The sequence below is a fragment of the Periplaneta americana genome, chromosome 11 (genome assembly GCF_040183065.1).
Source record: "Periplaneta americana isolate PAMFEO1 chromosome 11, P.americana_PAMFEO1_priV1, whole genome shotgun sequence".
Classification (NCBI taxonomy): Eukaryota; Metazoa; Arthropoda; class Insecta; order Blattodea; family Blattidae; genus Periplaneta; species Periplaneta americana.
Genome location: NC_091127.1, coordinates 159,398,413 through 159,422,521, shown reverse-complemented (window position 1 = coordinate 159,422,521; position 24,109 = coordinate 159,398,413). Strand labels below are relative to the sequence as shown.

At 34.4% G+C, this 24,109-nt stretch overlaps 1 protein-coding gene across 2 annotated transcripts in view; it reads left to right on the top strand.

Moving 5' to 3' along the window:
* Positions 1–24,109, top strand: part of LOC138709497 (esterase FE4-like) — a 52,182-nt gene that overhangs the window by 10,255 nt on the left and 17,818 nt on the right. The window contains exons 1-5 of one of the 2 annotated variants that reach the window (XM_069840304.1): positions 6,912–7,143; positions 12,828–12,971; positions 18,450–18,594; positions 20,638–20,823; positions 22,488–22,684. In XM_069840304.1, the coding sequence (XP_069696405.1) occupies positions 6,961–7,143; positions 12,828–12,971; positions 18,450–18,594; positions 20,638–20,823; positions 22,488–22,684 (855 nt within the window). In that variant the 5' untranslated portion in view covers positions 6,912–6,960. Of the gene's footprint in view, positions 1–6,911; positions 7,144–12,827; positions 12,972–18,449; positions 18,595–20,637; positions 20,824–22,487; positions 22,685–24,109 lie in introns of those variants that run through there. The other variant, XM_069840305.1, reaches the window with a different exon arrangement.

The window sequence follows — 24,109 nt, the reverse complement described above, 5'->3', positions numbered from 1 at the left end:
CTTGGAAACTCTGGATTCATGGCGAGGGGCAGCAGGGGGAGGAGTAAAAGTAACGCGCAAAGCATCCGAGACGAGACTGGCAGCTCCAGGGGAGGAAGTGGCTTCACCAATCTGTCCTTGTGTTTGTCTTCGCTCTGGCAGCACCAGGGGAGGAAGTGACTTCACTAACGATTGCGTGCATGTCAATGAGAGCGAAATTTAAAAAAACAATTCGAGCCGCTAAATAGAAACTGTATAATAAATGTATTTCACAACATAAAACGAGACAAGAGCCACAAATGTCTGGGGGTGCTGCAGCTCCGCAGCCCCCCCCCCTTCGAAAGCCGCCCCTGATAGAGGAGATAAACTACAACCCTGTCTCACTCCTTGATTTATTCGTTTCCATTCTGAATATTTGTTTTCAATCCTAACCTGTATATGATTATTATTATTATAAATATTGTAAATAGCTCTTATTAATTGATTTGGAATACCATCATGTGCTAAAATATTCAATAATTTGTTTCTATGTGCTCTGTCGAAGGCTTTCTTCATATCAATAAATGCCAGGTGGGTTTCAATATTAAATTCTCTATGTTTTACGATCAAAAGCTTCAGTGTAAAATATCCATCTGCACATGATCTACCTAATAATAATAATAATAATAATAATAATAATAATAATAATAATAATAATAATAATAAAAGCTAATTGGGATTTCGCGGTCTCTGATGGGGTCAAAAACCCTGATAGAACTGATATTTAACCCTTGCGGTGAATTTCGGTGAAGTCCGGAGGGCCTAATTCATACATGGGCACAATTTTCGGTTACGTGAGGCACTCGATTTGAAATAGTTTGTTTACTAGGAGAGGAGACTGCAGAGTAGGATGGGAAATATAAACTGCTGTGACCTGCGTCACCTTATCGAAATCGCTAAGGCGGTCAGTGGCGAATTATTAGGAAAGCGCTTGGTTAACGTGAGAGACCCGAAAGCTTTGATTCAATTTGGTAAATTAATTCGGCAGCTTTAATCATAAACCTCTTTACCGTTTCTCCGTAGCTGAATTGATTTCAATCACAGGCGAAAAATTGTGTAACTAGCCAATAATATTCCATCACGTTGTCTACGTTTATTTTCTTGAATATTCTGGCATTTATTAAGATTACTTAATAGATTTGCACGTTCTCGACCTAAAATAATTTCAGAAAATCATATTTAGTTTTCTACGCACAATTGATATATTTTTTTTTATAAATTTCTTTTGGAAATAATACGTACAAACAACATTTAATTCCTCGTAGGCTACCTTTTAATTCAGCGTGTTTAAGGTATAATGTCGTATTTTAATATACTGTGCAAATGTTAAGATCATAAATTTTCTTCGGAATAGTACGAAAAATAACATTTAATTTGTCTTACCTTGTAATTCAGCATGTTCTTTATGACATAAGGCGTAATGTCGTTGTATATTAAATTTATTAATGCCTAATAGGATTTTCGAGCATAACATACATCGTATGTTCTCCCCTTCTATACAGCAAAAAAACTCTTCCTCCCATTTCTCTTGAAATAATCGTTTTCTAAAGCGTACACACTGCTTTGATAATGCTATTATGCCACCACTGATATTGCTTATGAAACTGATATAGAACCTGCCCACGCCTAGGAGATACGTGAGGGAGGAACGGGGACGGTGAAGATGATGTCACTCAGAGCGATAAGCTCTGTGAAGGTCAGTGAGGCACAAATTCTCAAGTGAGGCACGATGCCCATCTCTGGCCTAATTAGTCAAATCCACTCTCCTCACCTCCACGCTGGGCCCCCCTGGGATCTTTTAAGATGTGAACGAGAGAGTGGTGTGCGGAAAGCAACGGGAAGCTACCGCATTTATCTTTCCAAAGAAAAACCGCAAACAAGGCATGATAATTTGACGGCTTCAAATACTTGGGGTGTACTATAAGCAGTAACATGAGCTGCTGCCAGGAAATCAAAAGGAGGATAGCAATGGCAAAGGAAGCTTTTAATAGAAAAAGGAGCATCTTCTGCGGACCTCTGGAAAAAGAACTAAGGAAGAGACTAGTGAAGTGCTTTGTATGGAGTATGGCATTGTATGGGACAGAAATATGGACATTACGACGAAATGAAGAGAAGCGAATAGAAGCATTTTAAATGTGGAAGTGGAGAAGAATGGAAAGTGTAAACTGGACAGACAGAATAAGAAATGAAGCTGTGTTGGAAAGAGTGGATGAAGAAAGAATGATGCTGAAAGTGATCAGGAAGAGGAAAAGGAATTGTTTTCTAATGACAGCTATTTCAGTCCCTGCAGAGTAGAATGAAGCGTGACGTACAGCCTAGAAATCTTTAAAGTTACATAATACATAAAGCTATTATGAGTGTTAAAATGTCAGCCGGAGACATCGTGGTGCAACGTAAGCAAATTAAGTAAATCAGCGGCTCATAATTATCTCTAAATAATATGTAGAGTAGGTATACGGAACGTTAACAAATATTACGAAAATTCCCTCACTAATCTCTTTCAGGTTAAATTTAACAATGACACAGCTATTTTCTGAAGAAATTGCGAAGAGGAAAGAGAAATTAAATTGCTTCTTCTGAGAGTTTATAATAATAATAATAATAATAATAATAATAATAATAATAATAATAATAATAAATATAGTATTAACAATAATTCAGCTGCTTGTCTATGCGGATGACGTGAATATGCTAGGGGAAAATCCACAAACGATTAGGGAAAACGCGGAAATTCCAGTTGAAGCAAGTAAAGCGATAGGGTTGGAAGTAAATCCCGAAAAGACAAAGTATATGATTATGTCTCGTGACCAGAATATTGTACGAAATGGAACTATAAAAATTGGAGATTTATCTTTCGAAGGGGTGGAAAAATTCAAATATCTTGGAGCAATAGTAACAAATATAAATGACACTCGGGAGGAAATTAAACATAGAATAAATATGGGAAATGCCTGTTATTATTCGGTTCAGAAGCTTTTGTCATCTAGTCTTCTGTCAAAAAATCTGAAAGTTAGAATTTATAAAACAGTTATATTACCGGTTGTTCTGTATGGTTGTGAAACTTGGACTCTCACTTTGAAAGAGGAACAGAGATTAAGGGTGTTTGAGAATAAGGTTCTTAGGAAAATATTTGGGGCTAAGAGGGATGAAGTTACAGGAGAATGGAGAAATTTACACAACGCAGAGCTGCACGCATTGTATTCTTCACCTGACATAATTAGGAACATTAAATCCAGACGTTTGAGATGGGCAGGGCATGTAGCACGTATGGGCGAATCCAGAAATGCATATAGAGTGTTAGCTGGGAGGCCGGAGGGAAAAAGACCTTTGGGGAAGCCGAGACGTAGCTGGGAAGATAATATTAAAATGTATTTGAGGGAGGTGGGATATGATGGTAGAGACTGGATTAATCTTGCTCAGGATAGGGACCAATGGCGGGCTTATGTGAGGGCGGCAATGAACCTCCGGGTTCCTTAAAAGCTAGTAAGTAAGTAAGTATTAACAATAATAATATCTTTTTATTTACTTATTTACCATATCTCATCTTTATGGTGGGAGGTGTTTTTTAAGTGGTTCAAAAATTTGTGAAAGAGTATTATACCAAATACCTTACTATAATAATACCGGACAGCTGTATACTAGCAGCATTGACGTGAGTGCGAAAAATCGCGGACCTGACATCTAGCGCAGAGGGATGGAATTACGTCCACATATACAAATATTAACATAGCGAGATTCGGACTGATGTTTAAAACGTGAGTTACTAATGTGGAATTATATATGAAACACTTAAGAATGTTGCATAATATTTAATGTAAAATTATTATCTTGTATCAAAGCTGCATATTATGAGAAATATTGCACACTTCATATTAATTTCCATAATTAATTGTTACATAATTGAATTTACACAAGTGAGGTCAAATTCAACAGTGTTCATAAATGAGATATTAAGCATACAGAGAAATAATTTATTACAGTTGTATGAACACTTTTTGATAATTAAATTAAAATTAATATAATCAGTTAAAAACCAGACATGTTTCGGAGGAATGCTCCTCCATCTTCAGTGGCAATACCACGACGCTGGTTCAGATGTTCGACCGCGTATCGTGGCTTAAAGGAGACTATAATAAATTATTTCTCTGTGTGCTTAATAATTGTTATATATTTTTTCTTTGGTTTACCGAGATAAAATCAATCTGATATTAGGAATGAGTTTACAGTAATGTTTTATGTATGCATTGCTGACAACTGCAAAGATAAAATTGATAGTAATCTGATGCTTGTAATAATTAGTAAAGGCATGTGGACAACAATAAAACTTAATTTGATAAAACCTTAAAATCCAATACATTTTAACTTCTATTTATTTATTAGGTCTAAATAAAAAAACTAATTTGTATTTTTCTATCAACACAAAGACGAAGGATTTATGCCTACTAAAGAATGTTGTTGACACGTTTTATGAACTGTCGGAAATCGAAAGTACGATTTGGAGCAATTTGTAATGCTGCAATTGTCACAATTATAAACAGCACATATACACCCTGACATTTTAACACTAGTACTAATTCATAAAACTATTAACAAATTAACTAGCCCAGCAACAATATACATTGCAGTTGATTACAGCATGTTTCGCGAGTATCTCCATCCCGGCAGGTAGGTAGCAGCACCATCGTCGTTCGCACGTAAAACTGCTAGCTGTCCGGTATTATTATAGTAAGGTATTTGATTATACCACCTCATCACTGCTTTTTAGTCACCCGGTTTTCTGGTTACCATGACTTTTCCGTCACCAGCGTTCTTTGTCTTTCGAGTTTTTTGTCGCCGCTCCCTTGGTCACCTGTTTTAGCAGAAATGAGAGGTGAATAATTGTACATACAATAAACATTTTAGTAGAGTGTATACACTATTTTGTAATTTATGTTTCTATGTGAATTAATGATGACGAAATGAGTCCGAGGTCCAACGCTGAAAGTTACCCAGTAATTCTGCTTCAATTGGTTGAGGGAAAACCCCAGAAAAAACCCCAATCAGATAACTTGTCCCAACGAGAATTCGAACCTGGGGCCGCTCGTTTCACGGCCAGACACGCTGACCGTTACTCCACAGCGGCGGATAACTATATTCTTAATTTATTATTTTTCGGAATATGTATGATAAGAACTGTCTAGTGTTAAATTTTAACATGTTTCGACCTATTTTCGGTCATCTTCGGAACTGATCGTTGTTGGTCTTGGCGCCTTTTGTTTCTTGTGTGGGTGCGTTCGTAGTGTAGAGTCAAAGAGTGTATCTTATGTGTTTTGAAATTGAGTTGTGTGTTGAGAATATCGTTGGGGTGTGTTTTCGTGTGTCTGTATATTTCATATTGTTCTAGTGTTTTGAGTTCTGGCTTTTTGGTTGGATGTGCAGTATTTCCATGTCTGTGTTGATGTCTTTGTAGGTGTGGTTGGCATTTGTGATGTGTTCTGCATATGTGGAAGTGTTTTGTAATTTTGTTATATGGCTGTGATGTGTTCTTTGTAACGTGTTTGAAATGATCTGCCTGTCTGTCCTATGTAGAAGTTGTTGCAGGTGTTACATTTGAGTTTGTATACGCCTGTGTGGTTGTATTTGTTTGTTCGTGTTGTTTGTGTGTTGAGATGTTTTTGTAAAGTGTTATTTGTCCTGTATGCGATGTTGTAGTTTAATTTCTTGAATGAGGTTGCAATTTTATGTGTTTTTTTTTTATTTTCGTATGTTAGTGTGATGTATTTTTTGTGTTCTTGTGTTTGTGTTGTATTCTTCTGTTTTTTGTGGTTTTGTTTTGTCTTCCGTATTATGTTGTCTATTATGTTGGGGTTGTATCCGTTTTCTTGTGCTATGTATTTGATTGTGTTTAGTTCTTCGTTGTAATCCTGTTGGTTCATTGGTATGTTGAGTAGTCTGTGTACCATTGTTCGGAATGCAGCTTGTTTGTGTTGTGTGGGGTGGTTGGATGTGTTGTGTATGTGTGTTGTTGTTGTTGTGGGTTTTCTGTATACTTTGAATGTGTGTTTGTTGTCTACTTTTGTTATTGTGAGGTCTAGAAAATTTATGGATTTGTTGTTTTCAATTTCTAATGTGTAGTGTAGCTTTGGGTGTATTTTGTTTATGTGTTGATGTAGATTTTGGATTATTTTAAACTGTATTTAAGCTACCAGAACCTTAGGAACTCTGAGATAAACTCTATCTTACGTAAGGATAGAAGTCCAGGAAATAATTTTACTGTCAATTTCGAAGGAATCGCGATTTTATAACATCTCCAAATGTAACCGCGTCATGTGGTAGTAAAGAAAATTGTATATTATGTGCGTTAAAACAGAACGAATTCATTTATACAGTAGATACTAAACATAGCGGCGTTCAAGACCAATTGCTGTACATGACAAACTGACAGACTGTCAGACGGATAGCGTATTAAAACAGCCATTTCTTTATCTTTGTTCCTGGAAATACGTATGTCCTTCAAAATATATTAGAACTGGACCTTGTACAACAAATAGCAATATAGTGAAAAAGTAAATACAAGTTTAGAATTATTACTTTGTTGTTACATACAAACGAGAAAGCAGTACAGTGCCAACTTTATTTTGAAAAAGTTTTAATTTTCTTTCAATATCTTAATATTATATAATAATCTGTAATTCTTATTCGGTCTTTACTGCAAGAGGCACTACTTCAATTCTTCCGCTAGAAATGAGTACGATGTATTTCTTTTCGCTTTACTCGTAATCAGGTTTGGAACGTTACCATAGCCACAGGAAAATTGGTGCTAATACGAGATAGTTACTATCAATGTGCCACGTTACTTGGCTCAAGTGTGTACAATTAGGATGTTACACTTGATACAGTGTAAGTGATAACATATTATCTGAATGGGGTAGGCATTCGTTCAGAGCACGCTGAAGTGAAAGGATGTTAGGGTGCCTGCTGCTACTCTCGCTCCTTGCCCTCGTCCATGCAGAGGACGACCTGCGGGTCACTGTCAAGCAGGGGGCGCTAATAGGACGACACCTTACTTCTCGAAAGGGACGCCAGTTCGCTTCCTTCGAAGGAATTCCGTTCGCCAAGCCTCCAGTCGGAGACTTGAGATTCCGGGTACGTAGACAGCAGACATTCTTCTGCTGGACTCTTATTTATTTGTTTTTAACAGTGTTAAAAACTTTTGCAAAGTTGTGGAAAACTACAAAATACATTCTAAAAAATTCAAGTTTTAAATGCGCTTCTTTTCTTCTTCAGAGTAATCCCTAGGTACCTAGGAATTTCATTTTATCACTCACTCATTTATTACAATCAGCAATTTGGGGGTAAAATATAAACAAATAATGGAACTGCCCCCTTTTTTTTGCAATGAAATTAGATATAATTAACCAAGTTTTGCACTGAACACAAAATTACTATGTCAGTATCATGAACTACAACACAAGACATAGCAGGTATAAGCCACAGGCGTGGCTCAGTCGGTTAAGGCGCTTGTCTGCCGATCTGAAGTTGCGTTCGGGCGCGAGTTCGATCCCCGCTTGGGCTGATTACCTGGTTGGGTTTTTTCCGAGGGTTTCCCTGACCTTAATGTGAATGCAAGGTAATCTATGGCGAGTCCTCGGCCTCATCTCGATATCACCAATCTCATCGACGCTAAATAGCCTAGTAGTTGATACAGCGTCGTTAAATAACTAAATAAAAAAAGCAGATACATATATACAGGTTGAACGGTAAGTAATGTAGGTCTAATTAATTTCAGGGAGATATTCTTTGAGATATTTCGAACAAAAAACTTTAATACAATTTTACTCCTTCCTGCTTTCTTTTCAAGATAAAAACTGTTTTATATGAATAATTATATAGCATGTTTTGGGAAAGCCAGTGATTTAATTCCCAATATGCTCAGTCATTTTAAGAAAGCAGTGTATTATGATAATAAATTATTGAAAATATATCAATTTTGTCCTTTAAATGTGCATAAATCGGATCCGAACAAAAATAACATTGTAAATTTCTTTTTCAGAATGAAAAGTTACATTTGTTTGGATCAAATTTCTGTAAATTTAAGGGGTTACGTATAGCTTACAGTAGTAACATTTTTGGAAATATTAAACATGTTTTTCTCCATTACTGTATCTTGTACAATAATGAAAATTGGTATGTATAAAACACTGTCCTTCTGCTATATGATAAAAAAAAATTATGATTAAAAAAATATTTATATTTCTTTTTTCCAAATTCAAAATGATGGCAATTTACTGTGCAGTGATGAAGCGTCTCCCTCATAACTCATAAACATCTTAACTTTTTCACGTTCTCTCTCTTTTATTTTATTGCTGAAACTCATGTTTACGATATCATGCTCTTTCAACTACATTCCTTATTAAATATTTTTATTTTTTTATTATTTTGTGTTAGAAGGAAATACTGATGGTTGACCATTTTTTAAATTAATTAATTTTTTATCAGACAATCTATCAAAGGTAGAGAAGTGATCTTGCATTATATTGTAGATATGACATGCATAAATACACAAAAAAATTTCATCACAGAATGTTGGATAGTTCTTTAGTTATGTGGGAAACGCTTCATCACTGCAAGTAAACTGAAAAAAAAAAAAAAAAAAAAAAAAAAAAAAAAAAAAAAAAAAAAAAAAAAAAAAGTAAATAATTTTTTTTTTAATCGTACTTTTTTTCATATAGCAGAAAGACAGTGTTTTACACATGCTAATTTTCATTATTGTACAAGGTTCAGTAATGGAGGAAAGAAATGTTGAATATTTCCAAAATTTTACCGCTGTAAGCTGTACTTAAGGATAAAACTAAAATTATTTCAATAATTTATTATCATAGTACACTGCTCTCTTAAATTGACTGAGTATATTGGAAATTAAATCAATGGTTTTCCCCAAAATACGCTATAATATATTTCATATAAAATATTTCTTTTTTATAAAAAAGCAAAAACGAGCAAAATTGTATTAAACATTTTTGTTTGGAATATCTCAAAGAATAACCCCTGAAATTAATGACACTACTTACGGTGTACTCTGTATACACAGGGACATCACTTTATTTTTACTAACATTTCTAATACTAACCTGGCTATACCTTAGGATGAACGATTAAAAACCGGAAACACCGTTTGCTACCCCTTCCACGACTGGAGTTCGATGATACTGGCGTAATATACAAACAAATCACTTTACCAGGTATAGGAGGGAAGAAAAGTAGTTCATCCATTTACGTAAACTAGGAAATATCGCGATTTTGAGTTTGATAATTTTCGTTAGGTTTTTGTTTAATCAAAATTCAGTACAGTATTAACAATGAGTGTTTTTACTCACGAACTGAGCTGTCCATGTGGACGTATTCATTATGCAGTGTATATTATACTGTCTACAGCACATTAGCGTACAATATAGAGAATGAAGTTAAATTGAAAAATAATCATAATATGGATATTTAAATACATTTTTGAAAATGGTGTCCGTTCATTTCGATATAGGCTTCAGTACTAATGTGCATATTATCGCACTATAGACTATTGTACGTAATTCCAATTACCAGGTTCGTATTTCGTATCAGTAACTCATGTTGAAATAATTCTGTACCTACTCTATAAAAGAGACTTACGTACTGTAAATTCAATCTTCACTTCTGCCCGATCCGAAAAGATAAAATTACTCAGACATGCTATCTACTGTCCTTCCAAGTGGTTATATCGCATGGTCGTAGAAAGGGAGGAAATCACGTGATAGTTAATTACTTAACGAGGCCCTTTTATTTAAGTTATTTTAAACAATTGTATGGGTATAATATAGCGTAGACGTCCAATTCCTAACAGAAATTAATGTTCTCAGAAAAGAACTAAGACAACCCAGCCACTAGCATTTACAGAGAGGCGAATAGAAGTAGGTGGGGGAAACCGGGATGCGACATAGGCAAATGAAAAATGATGCAATATTCAAAGCTCTTTCGTCGCTGGAAAACGCGAAACATATTTTTGGAACATACTGTTTACTATGACCGTAAGGCTACTATGATTGTATATGCGGTCTTGGATCTGTGTGGAGGACGGTCGAACTTCTTTAGTAGAAGAGGTGAGAGTGGAGTACATTAAAAAACTCAGGTACAATAAAAATTGAAGTAAAAATAAAATGATGTCCTTGTAGCTCCAGGAGCTGTCTCCTTTTTGCAACGAAACGATTGGGAGCTCAGCAAACATTCTTAAGGGAACAAATAAAAAAAGTTAATTTTATTCTTTCACCATATTAATAATGCCAAAAGAAGTACTGATACAAATTCTGACCATTCGACCGCAATTATGAGGACCGTAAAAATAAGTTCGCCTTGAGCCGTTTACAGAAAGAAAACACAATTTAAAAGGCGTTGTCAACAGCTGACATTTACCTTAACAGCAAAGCTATCAGCGACGTATTCACGAATAGAACTTGCGACTGTTTTTCCGATTTTTTTCTGTTCGTACCCATTCTTGCATTACCGATATTTTAGGTTAGGTGACCAAAAATGTATCAGACAATTATTAAACAAGAAATTAATATACAATATTTTCTACTTATATTTCTTACTTACTTATTGGCTTTTAAAGAACCTGGAGGTTCATTGCCGCCCTCACATAAGCCCGCCATTGGTCCCTATCCTGAGCAAGATTAATCCATTCTCTATCTTCATAACCCACCTCCCTCAAATCCATGTTAATATTATCTTCCCATCTTTTTTTTACCTCTCGGCCTCCCTAAAAGTCTTTTTCCCTCCGGCCTCCCAACTAACACTCTATATGCATTTCTGGATTCGCCCATACGTGCTACATGCCCTGCCCATCTCAAACGTCTGGATTTAATGTTCCTAATTATGTCAGGTGAAGAATACAATGCGTGCAGTTCTGTGTTGTGTAACTTTCTCCATTCTCCTGTAACTTCATCCCTCTTAGCCCCAAATATTTTCCTAAGAAACTTATTCTCAAACACCTTTAATCTCTGTTCCTCTCTCAAAGTGAGAGTCCAAATTTCACAACTATACAGAACAACCGGTAATATAACTGTTTTATAAATTCTAGCTTTCAGATTTTTTGACAGCAGATTAGATGACCAAAGCTTCTCAACCGAATAATTACACGCATTTATCTTATTTATTCTCCGTTTAATTTCCTCCCAGGTGTCATTTACATTTGTTACTGTTGCTCCCAGATAAGCTTATATGAACTTCTCCACCTCTTCAAAAGATAAATTTCCAATTTTTATATTTCCATTTCGTACAATATTCTCGTCACGAGACATAATCATATACTTTGTCTTTTCGGGATTTACTTCCAAACGTATCTCTTTACTTACTTCAAGTAAAATTCCCGCGTTTTCCCTAATAGTTTGTAGATTTTATCCTAACGTATTCACGTCATCCGCATAGACAAGCAGCTGATGTAACCCGTTCAATTCCAAACCCTCTCTGTTATCCTGAACTTTCCTAATGGCATATTCTAGAGCGAAGTTAAAAAGTAAAGGTGATAGTGCATCTCCTTGCTTTAGCCCACAGTGAATTGGAAACGCATCTGACAGAAACTGACCTATACGAACTCTGCTGTACGTTTCACTGGGACACATTTGAATTAATCGAACTAGTTTCTTGGGAATACCAAATTCAATAAGAATATCATATAAAACTTCTCTCTTAACCGAGTCATATGCCTTTTTGAAATCTATGAATAACTGATGCACTGTACCCTTATACTCCCGTTTTTTCTCCATTATCTGTGGAATACAAAATATCTGGTCAATAGTTGATCTGTATTTCATTGAGTAAAAATTGAATTAATTACATCAAACAACAGAGAGATATCTGCCGCTAGTGTAAGATTATGCAATTTTTGTTGCTTCGCTTATCAAGCGGTAAATACAGTATTAGCAGTTACAATGTTGCACAGCTTCCCTGTGCTCTGTCATCCACAACAGCGACAACAGTGGGATAATTTTTCAGTCTGCATCAATTTGAAGCAAAATGTTGTAGGAAGTTAAATGCGAAGTGTAAAGTTTGACTTTAAAAATTTCTTTGCATTTTTATTAGGTCTGTGATAAAGATGTGTCGACTCATGCCTCGTCAGCGCTATTTCTAACACGATAACACTAGGATCTTACGCAAGGACAGTTACTATATATTGAATTCCAGATAAGAAAAATATTGAGGTAAACAAACATTTAATGTAACAAGCTGCTGCGATACGTGAAGTGATTTAGTGAGAAGATAAAAAGAGAGGAAGGAGAAATCAAGCAAATATGCTTGAAATCAGTGCGACGGATATGACATCCCATAATTCTCCGCGAAATACCGCCAATCTCCAAATATTCAATTATTGCTACTATCGGTTTCGGTTATACGTAAATGGTTTAAAATGGATGTGGAGGTAGCGGAAGTATTAGCAGATTATTATATAAATGTACATTTCATTGTATATTTATTAAAATACTCTGCCCGCCACAATGCAGGCCGTACTTAATAGAGTTATTGCAGTAGCCGTGATGTTACCAAATGCTTCACAGAAACATAACGATTTCCTGTTAAAAAAAAAAAAAAAAAAAAACTTATTTAGATTGTTCAAATGTCTCGTCAAGATCTGTTATCAGTTTCATTTTGATGCAGTGGTTACCTTCCACTCTGCATATCTCATCTTCTTCTGTCGGTTCTGGAACTCACACTGTCCATAAAATTACATGCAATCGCTTATTTTAGGAATTAATAGTGAAGAAAGAATACACAAATTTGAGATGATTTATATTATTGTTTCAGAGTCCCCAGCCGCCCGAGAAATGGGATGGAGTTTTGGACGCCACGAAACCCCCTCCGAGTTGTGTGCACAGGGACGTAATTGTAGGAGCGAAGGACGTTTCCGGACAGGAAGATTGCTTATTCATCAACGTCTATACTCCACAAGTAAGAGAGGGCGTGAAAAGATATTGAAGCCATTTTTGTTACTATATTATTCGAATTAAAAAACACCAGTCGTCAACTAAGTTATTTGAAAGAACGATGATATCAGTTATAACAACTTATAATAATCAAGCTGTAACCTGTGTTACTTGAAAGGAACATGATATCAGTCATAATAATCAAGTTATCACCTGAATTAATTAATCAGTTATAGTTATTATTATTATTATTATTATTATTATTATTATTATTATTATTATTATTATTATTATGTCATATCACCTCAGTCACTTGAAAGGAGCATGATATCAGTTACAATAATCAAGTTATCACCTGAGTTAATTGAAAGGAACAGGTGTCAGCTATAATAATAAATGTCATATCTCCTGAGTTACTTGAAAGGAGCATGATATCAGTCATAATAATCCAGTTATCACCTGAGTTAATTTAAAGGAACAGGTGTCATTTATAATAATAACAATAATAATAATAATAATAATAATAATAATAATAATAATAATTGTCATATCACCTGAGTCACTTGAAAGGAGCATGATATCAGTTACAATAATCAAGTTATCACCTGAGTTAATTGAAAGGAACAGGTGTCAGTTATAATGATAAATGTCATATCTCCTGAGTTAATTGAAAGGAGCATGATATCAGTCATAATAATCCAGTTATCACCTGAGTTAATTTAAAGGAGCAGGTGTCATTTATAATAATAATAATAATAATAATAATAATAATAATGTCATATCACCTGAGTTACTTGAAAGGAACATGATATCTGTTATAATAATGAAGTTATCATCTGAATTAATTGAAAGGAACAGATGTCAGTTATAATAATAATTATGTCATATCACCTGAGTTATTTTAAAGGAGCATGATATCAGTTATAATAATGAAGTTATCATCTGAATTAATGGAAAGGAACAGATGTCAGTTATAATAATAATTATGTCATATCACCTGAGTTATTTTAAAGGAACATGATATCTGTTATAATAATGAAGTTATCATCTGAATTAATTGAAAGGAACAGATGTCAGTTATAATAATAATTATGTCATATCACCTGAGTTATTTTGAAGGAGCATGATATCTGTTATAATAATCAAGTTATCATCTGAATTAATGGAAAGGAACAGATGTCAGTTATAATAATAATTATGTCATATCACCTGAGTTATTTTAAAGGAGCATGATATCTGTTATAATAATCAAGTTATCATCTGAATTAATGGAAAGGAACAGATGTCAGTTATAATAATAATTATGTCATATCACCTGAGTTATTTTAAAGGAACATGATATCTGTTATAATAATGAAGTTATCATCTGAATTAATTGAAAGGAACAGGTGTCAGTTATAATAATAATTATGTCATATCACCTGAGTTATTTTAAAGGAACATGATATCTGTTATAATAATGAAGTTATCATCTGAATTAATTGAAAGGAACAGATGTCAGTTATAATAATAATTATGTCATATCACCTGAGTTATTTTAAAGGAGCATGATATCTGTTATAATAATGAAGTTATCATCTGAATTAATGGAAAGGAACAGATGTCAGTTATAATAATAATTATGTCATATCACCTGAGTTATTTTAAAGGAACATGATATCTGTTATAATAATGAAGTTATCATCTGAATTAATTGAAAGGAACAGATGTCAGTTATAATAATAATTATGTCATATCACCTGAGTTATTTTGAAGGAGCATGATATCTGTTATAATAATCAAGTTATCATCTGAATTAATTGAAAGGAACAGATGTCAGTTATAATAATAATTATGTCATATCACCTGAGTTATTTTAAAGGAGCATGATATCAGTTATAATAATGAAGTTATCATCTGAATTAATGGAAAGGAACAGATGTCAGTTATAATAATAATTATGTCATATCACCTGAGTTATTTTAAAGGAGCATGATATCTGTTATAATAATGAAGTTATCATCTGAATTAATTGAAAGGAACGGATGTCAGTTATAATAATAATTATGTCATATCACCTGAGTTATTTTGAAGGAGCATGATATGTGTTATAATAATCAAGTTATCATCTGAATTAATTGAAAGGAACAGATGTCAGTTATAATAATAATTATGTCATATCACCTGAGTTATTTTAAAGGAGCATGATATCAGTTATAATAATCAAGTTATCATCTGAATTAATTGAAAGGAACAGATGTCAGTTATAATAAAAATTATGTCATATCACCTGAGTTATTTTAAAGGAGCATGATATCTGTTATAATAATGAAGTTATCATCTGAATTAATGGAAAGGAACATATGTCAGTTATAATAATAATTATGTCATATCACCTGAGTTATTTTAAAGGAGCATGATATCTGTTATAATAATCAAGTTATCATCTGAATTAATTGAAAGGAATAGATGTCAGTTATAATAATAATTATGTCATATCACCTGAGTTATTTTAAAGGAGCATGATATCTGTTATAATAATCAAGTTATCATCTGAATTAATTGAAAGGAACAGATGTCAGTTATAATAATAATTATGTCATATCACCTGAGTTATTTTAAAGGAGCATGATATCTGTTATAATAATCAAGTTATCATCTGAATTAATGGAAAGGAACAGATGTCAGTTATAATAATAATTATGTCATATCACCTGAGTTATTTTAAAGGAACATGATATCTGTTATAATAATCAAGTTATCATCTGAATTAATTGAAAGGAACAGATGTCAGTTATAATAATAATTATGTCATATCACCTGAGTTATTTTAAAGGAGCATGATATCTGTTATAATAATCAAGTTATCATCTGAATTAATGGAAAGGAACAGATGTCAGTTATAATAATAATTATGTCATATCACCTGAGTTATTTTAAAGGAGCATGATATCAGTTATAATAATGAAGTTATCATCTGAATTAATGGAAAGGAACAGATGTCAGTTATAATAATAATTATGTCATATCACCTGAGTTATTTTAAAGGAACATGATATCTGTTATAATAATGAAGTTATCATCTGAATTAATTGAAAGGAACAGATGTCAGTTATAATAATAATTATGTCATATCACCTGAGTTATTTTAAAGGAGCATGATATCAGTTATAATAATGAAGTTATCATCTGAATTAATTGAAAGGAACAGATGTCAGTTATAATAATAATTATGTCATATCACCTGAGTTATTTTAAAGGAGCATGATATCAGTTATAATAATGAAGTTATCATCTGAATTAATGGAAAGGAACAGATGTCAGTTATAATAATAATTATGTCATATCACCTGAGTTATTTTAAAGGAGCATGATATCAGTTATAATAATGAAGTTATCATCTGAATTAATGGAAAGGAACAGATGTCAGTTATAATAATAATTATGTCATATCACCTGAGTTATTTTAAAGGAGCATGATATCAGTTATAATAATGAAGTTATCATCTGAATTAATTGAAAGGAACAGATGTCAGTTATAATAATAATTATGTCATATCACCTGAGTTATTTTAAAGGAACATGATATCTGTTATAATAATGAAGTTATCACCTGAGATAATTGAAAGGTACAGGTGTCAGCTGTAATAATAATTATGTCACATCACCTGAGTTATTTTAAAGGAGCATGATATCAGTTATAATAATCAAGTTATCACCTGAGATAATTGAAAGGAACAGGTGTCAGCTGTAATAATAATTATGTCACATCACCTGAGTTATTTTAAAGGAACATGATATTCAGTTATGATAGGCTAATCAGGTCATTTAAAATTTAGTAAACTGGAAGGAATAGACGATCCAGACTTGGAGGAAATATTCATTAGTGTCAGGGCTGGCACCGGGAGCGATTCCAAACTCTAAACTGGGACGTTTAATATTCATCCGTTACGGGATCAACGCTGCGCGGTGTTCGGCGGGGAAGGAAGGGGTTGAAGAGAAATCATATGGCTCCCCGTAACAGAGTAGAATCCGCTCTTGGTGCCCAACCCTGATTTATGTGATATTTTAAGAACAGAGCTAAATTATTATGTAGGCCTACATTATAAGAATTTGCTACTGTGAATTTTAAAGTATTTTTGTATTTTCACGTAATTTAGCAATTTTGCCAGTTTTGCACAATTCATTTATCATTTTTAATAATTTGCTGTTTTGAATAATTTCAAGGGAAAAATTGTTCCGGGGCCGGGTATCGATCCCGGGACCTCTGGTTGAACGTACCAGCGCTCTGCCAACTGAGCTACCCGGGAACTCCACCCGACACCGTCTCAAGTTTTCCCTTTATATCCACACAACTCGCGTGGGCTGACGAAACGCCAGAGATCCACATCGAGTGCACACAAAACTCTGTGTGACTTGAAATTGTGGTTTTCTGTTAACGTACACAGTGACTTATATATTATGCAAATCTAGTCTTTCAGGTAAAGCTTCCTGTAAAGCACTCGATGTTTGTGTGCACTCGATGTGGATCTCTGGCGTTTCGTCAGCCCACGCGAGTTGTGTGGATATAAAGGGAAAAGTTGAGACGGTGTCGGGTGGAGTTCCCGGGTAGCTCAGTTGGCAGAGCGCTGGTACGTTCAACCAGAGGTCCCGGGATCGATACCCGGCCCCTGAACAAATTTTCCCTTGAAATTATTAAAATCTGCTTTACAGGAAGCTTTACCTGAAATATTAGATTTGCATAATTTGCTGTTTTCTTTGAATTTTTCTTCCATTACAATTTTCAGCCTACGTTTATGAGAAGAAGTAACAAACTACATGTTACTCCACCTGTTCTCCAATATGTTACTGTTCACCGCTGTGGAGTAAAGGTTAGCCTGCCTGACCGTGAAACGAGCAGGCCCGGGTTCAAATCCTGGTTGGCACAAGTTATCTGGTTGAGGTTTCTCCGGGGTTTTCCCTCAACCCATTAAGAGCAAATGCTGGGTAACTTTCGGCGTTGGACCCCGGACTCATTTCACCGGCATTATCACCTTCATCTTATTCAGACGCTAAATAACCTTAGATGTTGATAAAGTGTCGTAAAATAACCTACTGAAATAAAAAATAAAAGGTAAAGAGATGTAGAGCGTCCCAGGAAAAGCTGGAGTTAAACGAACTTAATGTGAAGACGGAACAAGGTTTACTTTCTTGAAGTTGAAATGATGGTGATTGTAGTCTTTACATTTCAGCATTTGTATCTCTATATTTTTCAGTCTTTTGGATTGTAATTAAAGCTTTTTGTTATTTGGAGGAAGCGATATTTCGAACTGTATTCCACTACTTTGACGAACTAGATGAAATGAAAAACATCCCTCGGAGCTAAAAGCCCATAAGAAATCTTAAAAGTGACGCTCTACCCCCAAAGAAATTTGCAAACAGGATGACTATATGCTTAAAGGACACAAACTTAGATTTCATTGAAGCACTCAAATCAAACACGAGAAAAGAAATTCTCCATTTATAAGGTTACTATTTTTTACAGATAGAGGGACACTCTCTACTGGATGTGATGGTATATGTGCACGGAGGAGGCTGGATAGCAGGATCCAGCACTATGTATCAGCCGCATTACCTTCTGGACAAGGACATCGTCCTCGTCACCTTCAACTACAGATTGGGACCACTAGGTGCGAACTTCAAAATATGTTTTAATCTCGCGTGCTATAACATTGTGACTATAGACTTATAATTACTACTTTATATAATCTTACTGTCTACTTACTTACTTACTTACAAATTGCTTTTAAGGAACCCGAAGGTTCATTGCCGCCCTCACATAAGCCCGCCATCGGTCCCTAACCTGTGCAAGATTAATCCACTCTCTATCATCATATCCCACCTCCATCAAATCCATTTTAATATTATCCTCCCATCTACGTCTCGGCCTCCCCAAAGGTCTTTTTTCCCTCCGGCCTTCCAACAATCTTACTGTTTAGGATTATAAATTCTTGGAAACCTTTTAATATATACAAAGTCACCTTAATAGATGACAAATCACTTAGGATTTATAATCTTCTGGCTTAGTTGCCTCGTGAGTGATGCCTTATTGGTATGAGTTATGAGGTTCAAACCTATCTTCCGACAGTTGACTAAACAGCATTTCCTTTTTTGATAATATTTTAAAATTTTATATCATTTTTTTTTTCAATGCAATTTTACCTTGTAATACAATTGGAGATTGAAGAGAGGGGAAAATTCAAATATCTTGGAGCAACGTAACAGATATAAATGACACCTGGGAAGAAATTAAACGCAGAATAAATATGAGAAATGCCTGTTATGCCTATTATTCGGTTGAGAACCTTCGGTCATCTAATCTGCTGTCAAAAAATCTGAAAGTTAGAATTTATAAAACAGTTATATTACCGGTTGTTCTGTATGGTTGTGAAACTTGGACTCTCACTCTGAGAGAGGAACAGAGATTAATGGTGTTTGAGAATAAGGTTCTTAGGCAAATATTTGGGGCTAAGAGGGATGAAGTTACAGGAGAATGGAGAAAGTTACACAACGCAGAACTGCACGCATTCTTCACCTGACATAATTAGGAACATTAAATCCAGACGTTTGAGATGGGCAGGGTATGTAGCACGTATGGGTGAATACAGAAATGCTTATAGAGTGTTAGTTGGGAGGCCGGAGGGAATAAGACTTTTGGGGAGGCCGAGACGTAGATGGGAGGATAATATTAAAATGTATTTGAGGGAGGTGGGATATGATGGTGGGACTGGATTAATCTTGCTCGGGAGAGGGACGGATGGCGGGCTTATGTGATGGCGGCAATGAACCTCCGGGTTCCTTAAAAGCTATAGTTAAGTAAGTAAAGACAAAGCGATCTGTGCTTAAGTCATATCCTCTGGATACACGAAATTTTTAAATAAAATTTAAGTATTTCAGGTTGCTAAAAGGTAAAAATAATTCTCAATTCTTGTGATGACGAAGTGTATTTATTTTATAGATGTATGTAGGGTAAACTAGGGTCTGTTGGACAGTCGGGCATGTTGGACACTTCATACTTTAACGTGTTACCTCACCACTTGTGGGCACCACATTCTGCTAGAAGTCAATGACGGAAGTAGCCCCATTCGTGGCTACTTCTGTCATTGACTTCTATACTTAAAACATGAGTTAAGAATTCTAAAATTGTCAAAACTTGAATAATTCTCTCAGTGATCTTCCATTGTAATTACATTGTTTCACTCTTGTCCTTTAACGTCTTCTATAGGTTCTTTCCGGATTCTTACATTGTAATTTCTTTTTAGCCAATGCAACTATTACAAAGGAAATATCTCTAGACTTAATACTTAAGTTGTGAAGGAAAACCGACATAAGTTTTGAGCCTGGATATCTATCACGAAAACACGTAATGTCAAAGCGCAACGGCACGAAATTTATCTTTGTCTCACTAGGCGCGAGGCAACACCTTCAGCCGCTTTCTAACACTCCATCTTTAATTCACTTAAGGGTTTCGAAGATCACTTCGTTCTTTTCCTTGTAGTAGTCTATTCGTAGGATTAAGCTTACTGACTTATTGTGCCTTCAGAGAAATCTTTTCTTCGTCACTACTGTAAAATACAATAAAATTGAATAAAACAAACTAAAATAACTGTGATTAAAACATTGAGTGTATGAATATTTTTCTTTGTATCCAATATTCATGGGAACGTTCGCAGGATTTCTCAGCACTGGAGACGCTGAATGTCCTGGTAACAATGGACTGAAAGATCAGGTGGCAGCACTGCGCTGGGTGAAAGACAACATCGCAGCGTTTGGCGGGAATCCTGGCAGTGTGACGATATTTGGAGAGAGTGCGGGCGGCGCTAGTGTGCATTATCTTGTATTATCACCAATGAGCAGAGGTGAGAACTTTTAGATTTTCAACGAAACGTAACGAAATTAAAAATATATCCTATTCAAATGATAATGTTTATAACATAAATGCTTACTAAAAGTAACTAATAGGTTTTCTAATAAGTAAAAATATTTGTTGTGTTGTTGAAACTGTAACATTATTTTTACTGCAAGTATTTTATCATCACAGTGCCAACTTTCTTTCCAGCATTTTTACTCTGCTTTTGTGAATATCGCATTGCTTTTCTTCGTGTCTTGCACTCCTCTTCTCTGGAAAATCCTTCTTTTCTTTACTCTTCCCAATAATATCGCACTCCCAATAAAATAGTGTCATGACTCGAAAATTGTGATTTGTAAAACTATGCTATTTCCTAGTAAAATTCTGCTGTAAATATATTTTAATAAAAGGCATCAAAATCTTTGATAATTTTCTATTATATTATTAGAATTTTATACCTCCAACGTTGGAAATAATTTACGAAAGTAACCCTTTTTATTGTGGATTTTATTTAATTTTCGCATTTATTTCTTCTTTTTATTATTATTTTATTACATTCTATTTTGTTGTATTCTTCCTTAAGTTTTCCGTATTAACTATTTGTACTAACCGAGTTGCCTTTATTATATTCCAATCTTTAGATCTGTATTTTACTTTATTTTTTCTATTATTGTATTATTTTCATGTTGTTTAGTGTCGATTTTGTTATGTTATTATTTTTTCTGTAATATGTTAGTATTCTGTTCTTTAACTTTTTCACTACTTGTATACTTTGTGACCTGGTAGAGTGTAAGAGAAGGCCCTATGGCCTTAACTTTGGCAGTATAAATAAATAATAATAATTATTATGTGATTTTCGACATACGACAGTATTTTACTGGAGGTGCAACATCTAAAATTTAAATTTAGGAAGAGTTCTGAAGATAGCCTACATCAGACTGAAACTAGTCAAGAAGGTAACCTAGTTTTAACAAGTAAAAGGAATAAATTATTTTTTCCTAAGTAATAGCTAGTATTTAAAAGTTGTGTAATCAAGATGTATAAAATTTAAAATTAAAATCTAAGATTTCAATGCTTTACTTCTTGGAATAGACTCCTATGTAATGTAACGTAATTTCCCTTCAAAAATTATCGTGTTTAGTTCCCGAGCGATTACTACATTTTCTGTTACTGGATGATAGTATTTTAGCTAGATTTCCTTTAGAAGAGAAAGAAAGCTGAACGCCCACTGTTTTATAGTTAGGTAAGTAATGGAAACTTCTTCTAGAACAAGGGCTAACAGGCCTAAATTTACGAGACTTTTCTCGCTTCTCCCATAATTGAAATCTGCAAGTCTTTTTACACGTTAACTTTTACATACATTTTAAGAAATAATTTAGAAGACTGACTAGAATGTGCGTTTTAAGTAATTTAGCTACACTTCGTTAAAGATAAAACAGGTCATAAAGTTAAAATGAATTCTCAAAAGAGAAGTCCTGAAATAGGCGTGAAACAATTTATTCAATGAACGGAATGGGTTAAACGTTCCACACAATAATAGGAATTCTACGAATCCTCTGCCAACTTGTTCTGCACTTCGTTAAAAGAGGAAGTAAATTGTTTTCACTGCAAATTACACATCCGCTGAGTCTGTTATTGTCTAGTGGTGTGATTAATGAAAGGAATATATTGCAGGCTTGTTCCACCGCGCCATCTCTCAGAGTGGTACAGCTTTCAATGGCTGGGCCTTCGCGCCTAATGGTTCGAGCACCGGCCAGGCAGAGAAGCTCGGCGGTCTGCTGAACTGCCCGACGCAGAACAGCGGTGAGCTCGTCGCGTGTCTGAGAAGCAAGGACGCCGTCGCCATCACCGCCACGGACAAGGCCTTCATGGTGAGGAATCCGTCTCGCAGTTATCCATTCGCCAATTCCTGTCAATGCTTTCTTATTTATTTCTCTTTATTTCCTTCATCTTTCTCTGATTACACTGGTCAACAGTGATTTTGTTAAATGTAAAATTTCTCCTCTTTCTTATGTAATTTCATCTGCTCATTCCAAAAATGAAGTCAGAATTTTTCTACCACCCACCATATTTTTTGTAATTTTAGAAAAACTGACTTATTTTTATTGCTATATTGCTTAACATTCTAATGGAAAGAAAATACGTATTTCAAATATTTCATTTTATTGCTTTAAGAAGTGACCTATAACTTTAGACTATTGTTGCCTGTGAAGTCAGAATCCATAACAATGCACTTTATTCCTAATAAGACTACGGGATTAGTATTACTATTATTCTCAGTGGAGTTGGAACTTACATTCATCAACAAGTTTCATAGCGTAGTTTTCTTTGTCCTAATTTTAAGTGTGGTAAAAATATCATAAAATTAAACATATCTCGAAATACTGTGTAAATCACACAAACAATTTTTGTTACATTTCTGGTTAGTGAACTTTGAAAGCACTCAGGTGAATTTTAGTACGCTGGTTAAAAGAGCTTACGAGTGTAACTTTGATTGCAAAATAGATGAGGACAGGAACTGGGACCCTGAAATCCGTTGTGCTCCTTGTAATTCTATTAACTGGCTAAAAAGGATCCCGTCATATAGTCTTTCCCAGTTCCAATTATATGCCGGGATCCTAATGATCATTCAACAGATGTTACTTTCTAGGAATCACAGATCAGAAGAATACAGAGAACATGTCAGTGAGCTGATTCAGGAACTATAACGTGATGGGGTGTAATACGTCACTCAAAATAACTTCTTCGATTCTCATCTATTTTTCTTTCCTCAAAACTTTCGGGTAGTGAACGACGAACATGGGGAGTGTTTTTATCAGGATTTTTTCTTAAATAGAAAGGCGCTACGAGGAAAAATGGAGCCCAAATATTCTAGTAGACTATTGCTGGACACTCAAAAAAGATGTTTCTCAAGGCAAGTCTAGCCTAAAATTTATTTCACACACATTTTAGAAATAAAATAAGAGTTTAGGTAAAATGTTGCAAGGTATCAATACTATAAAAGCTTAGACTACATTTCACTCAAAAACCCTGGGTGGCAGAAAAATTTTGAAAACAGATTTTAAATCAGTACGAAAAATACTGTAACAATCACCCATTCTTTATCTTTTAACAAAATATATGTTTAATTTTGTTTACCAGTGTTGTTATTACTGTTTTTGTCTGTGATTTTCTTTTATTTCTTTTCATTGTTCTCATCTTTCCTTCACTTCTCCCTCTATCCTTTTCTTCCATTTCCTTTCTTATATATATTTATTTTTCTCTTCCTATCTCTCTATTCATTCTTCCATTTTTGC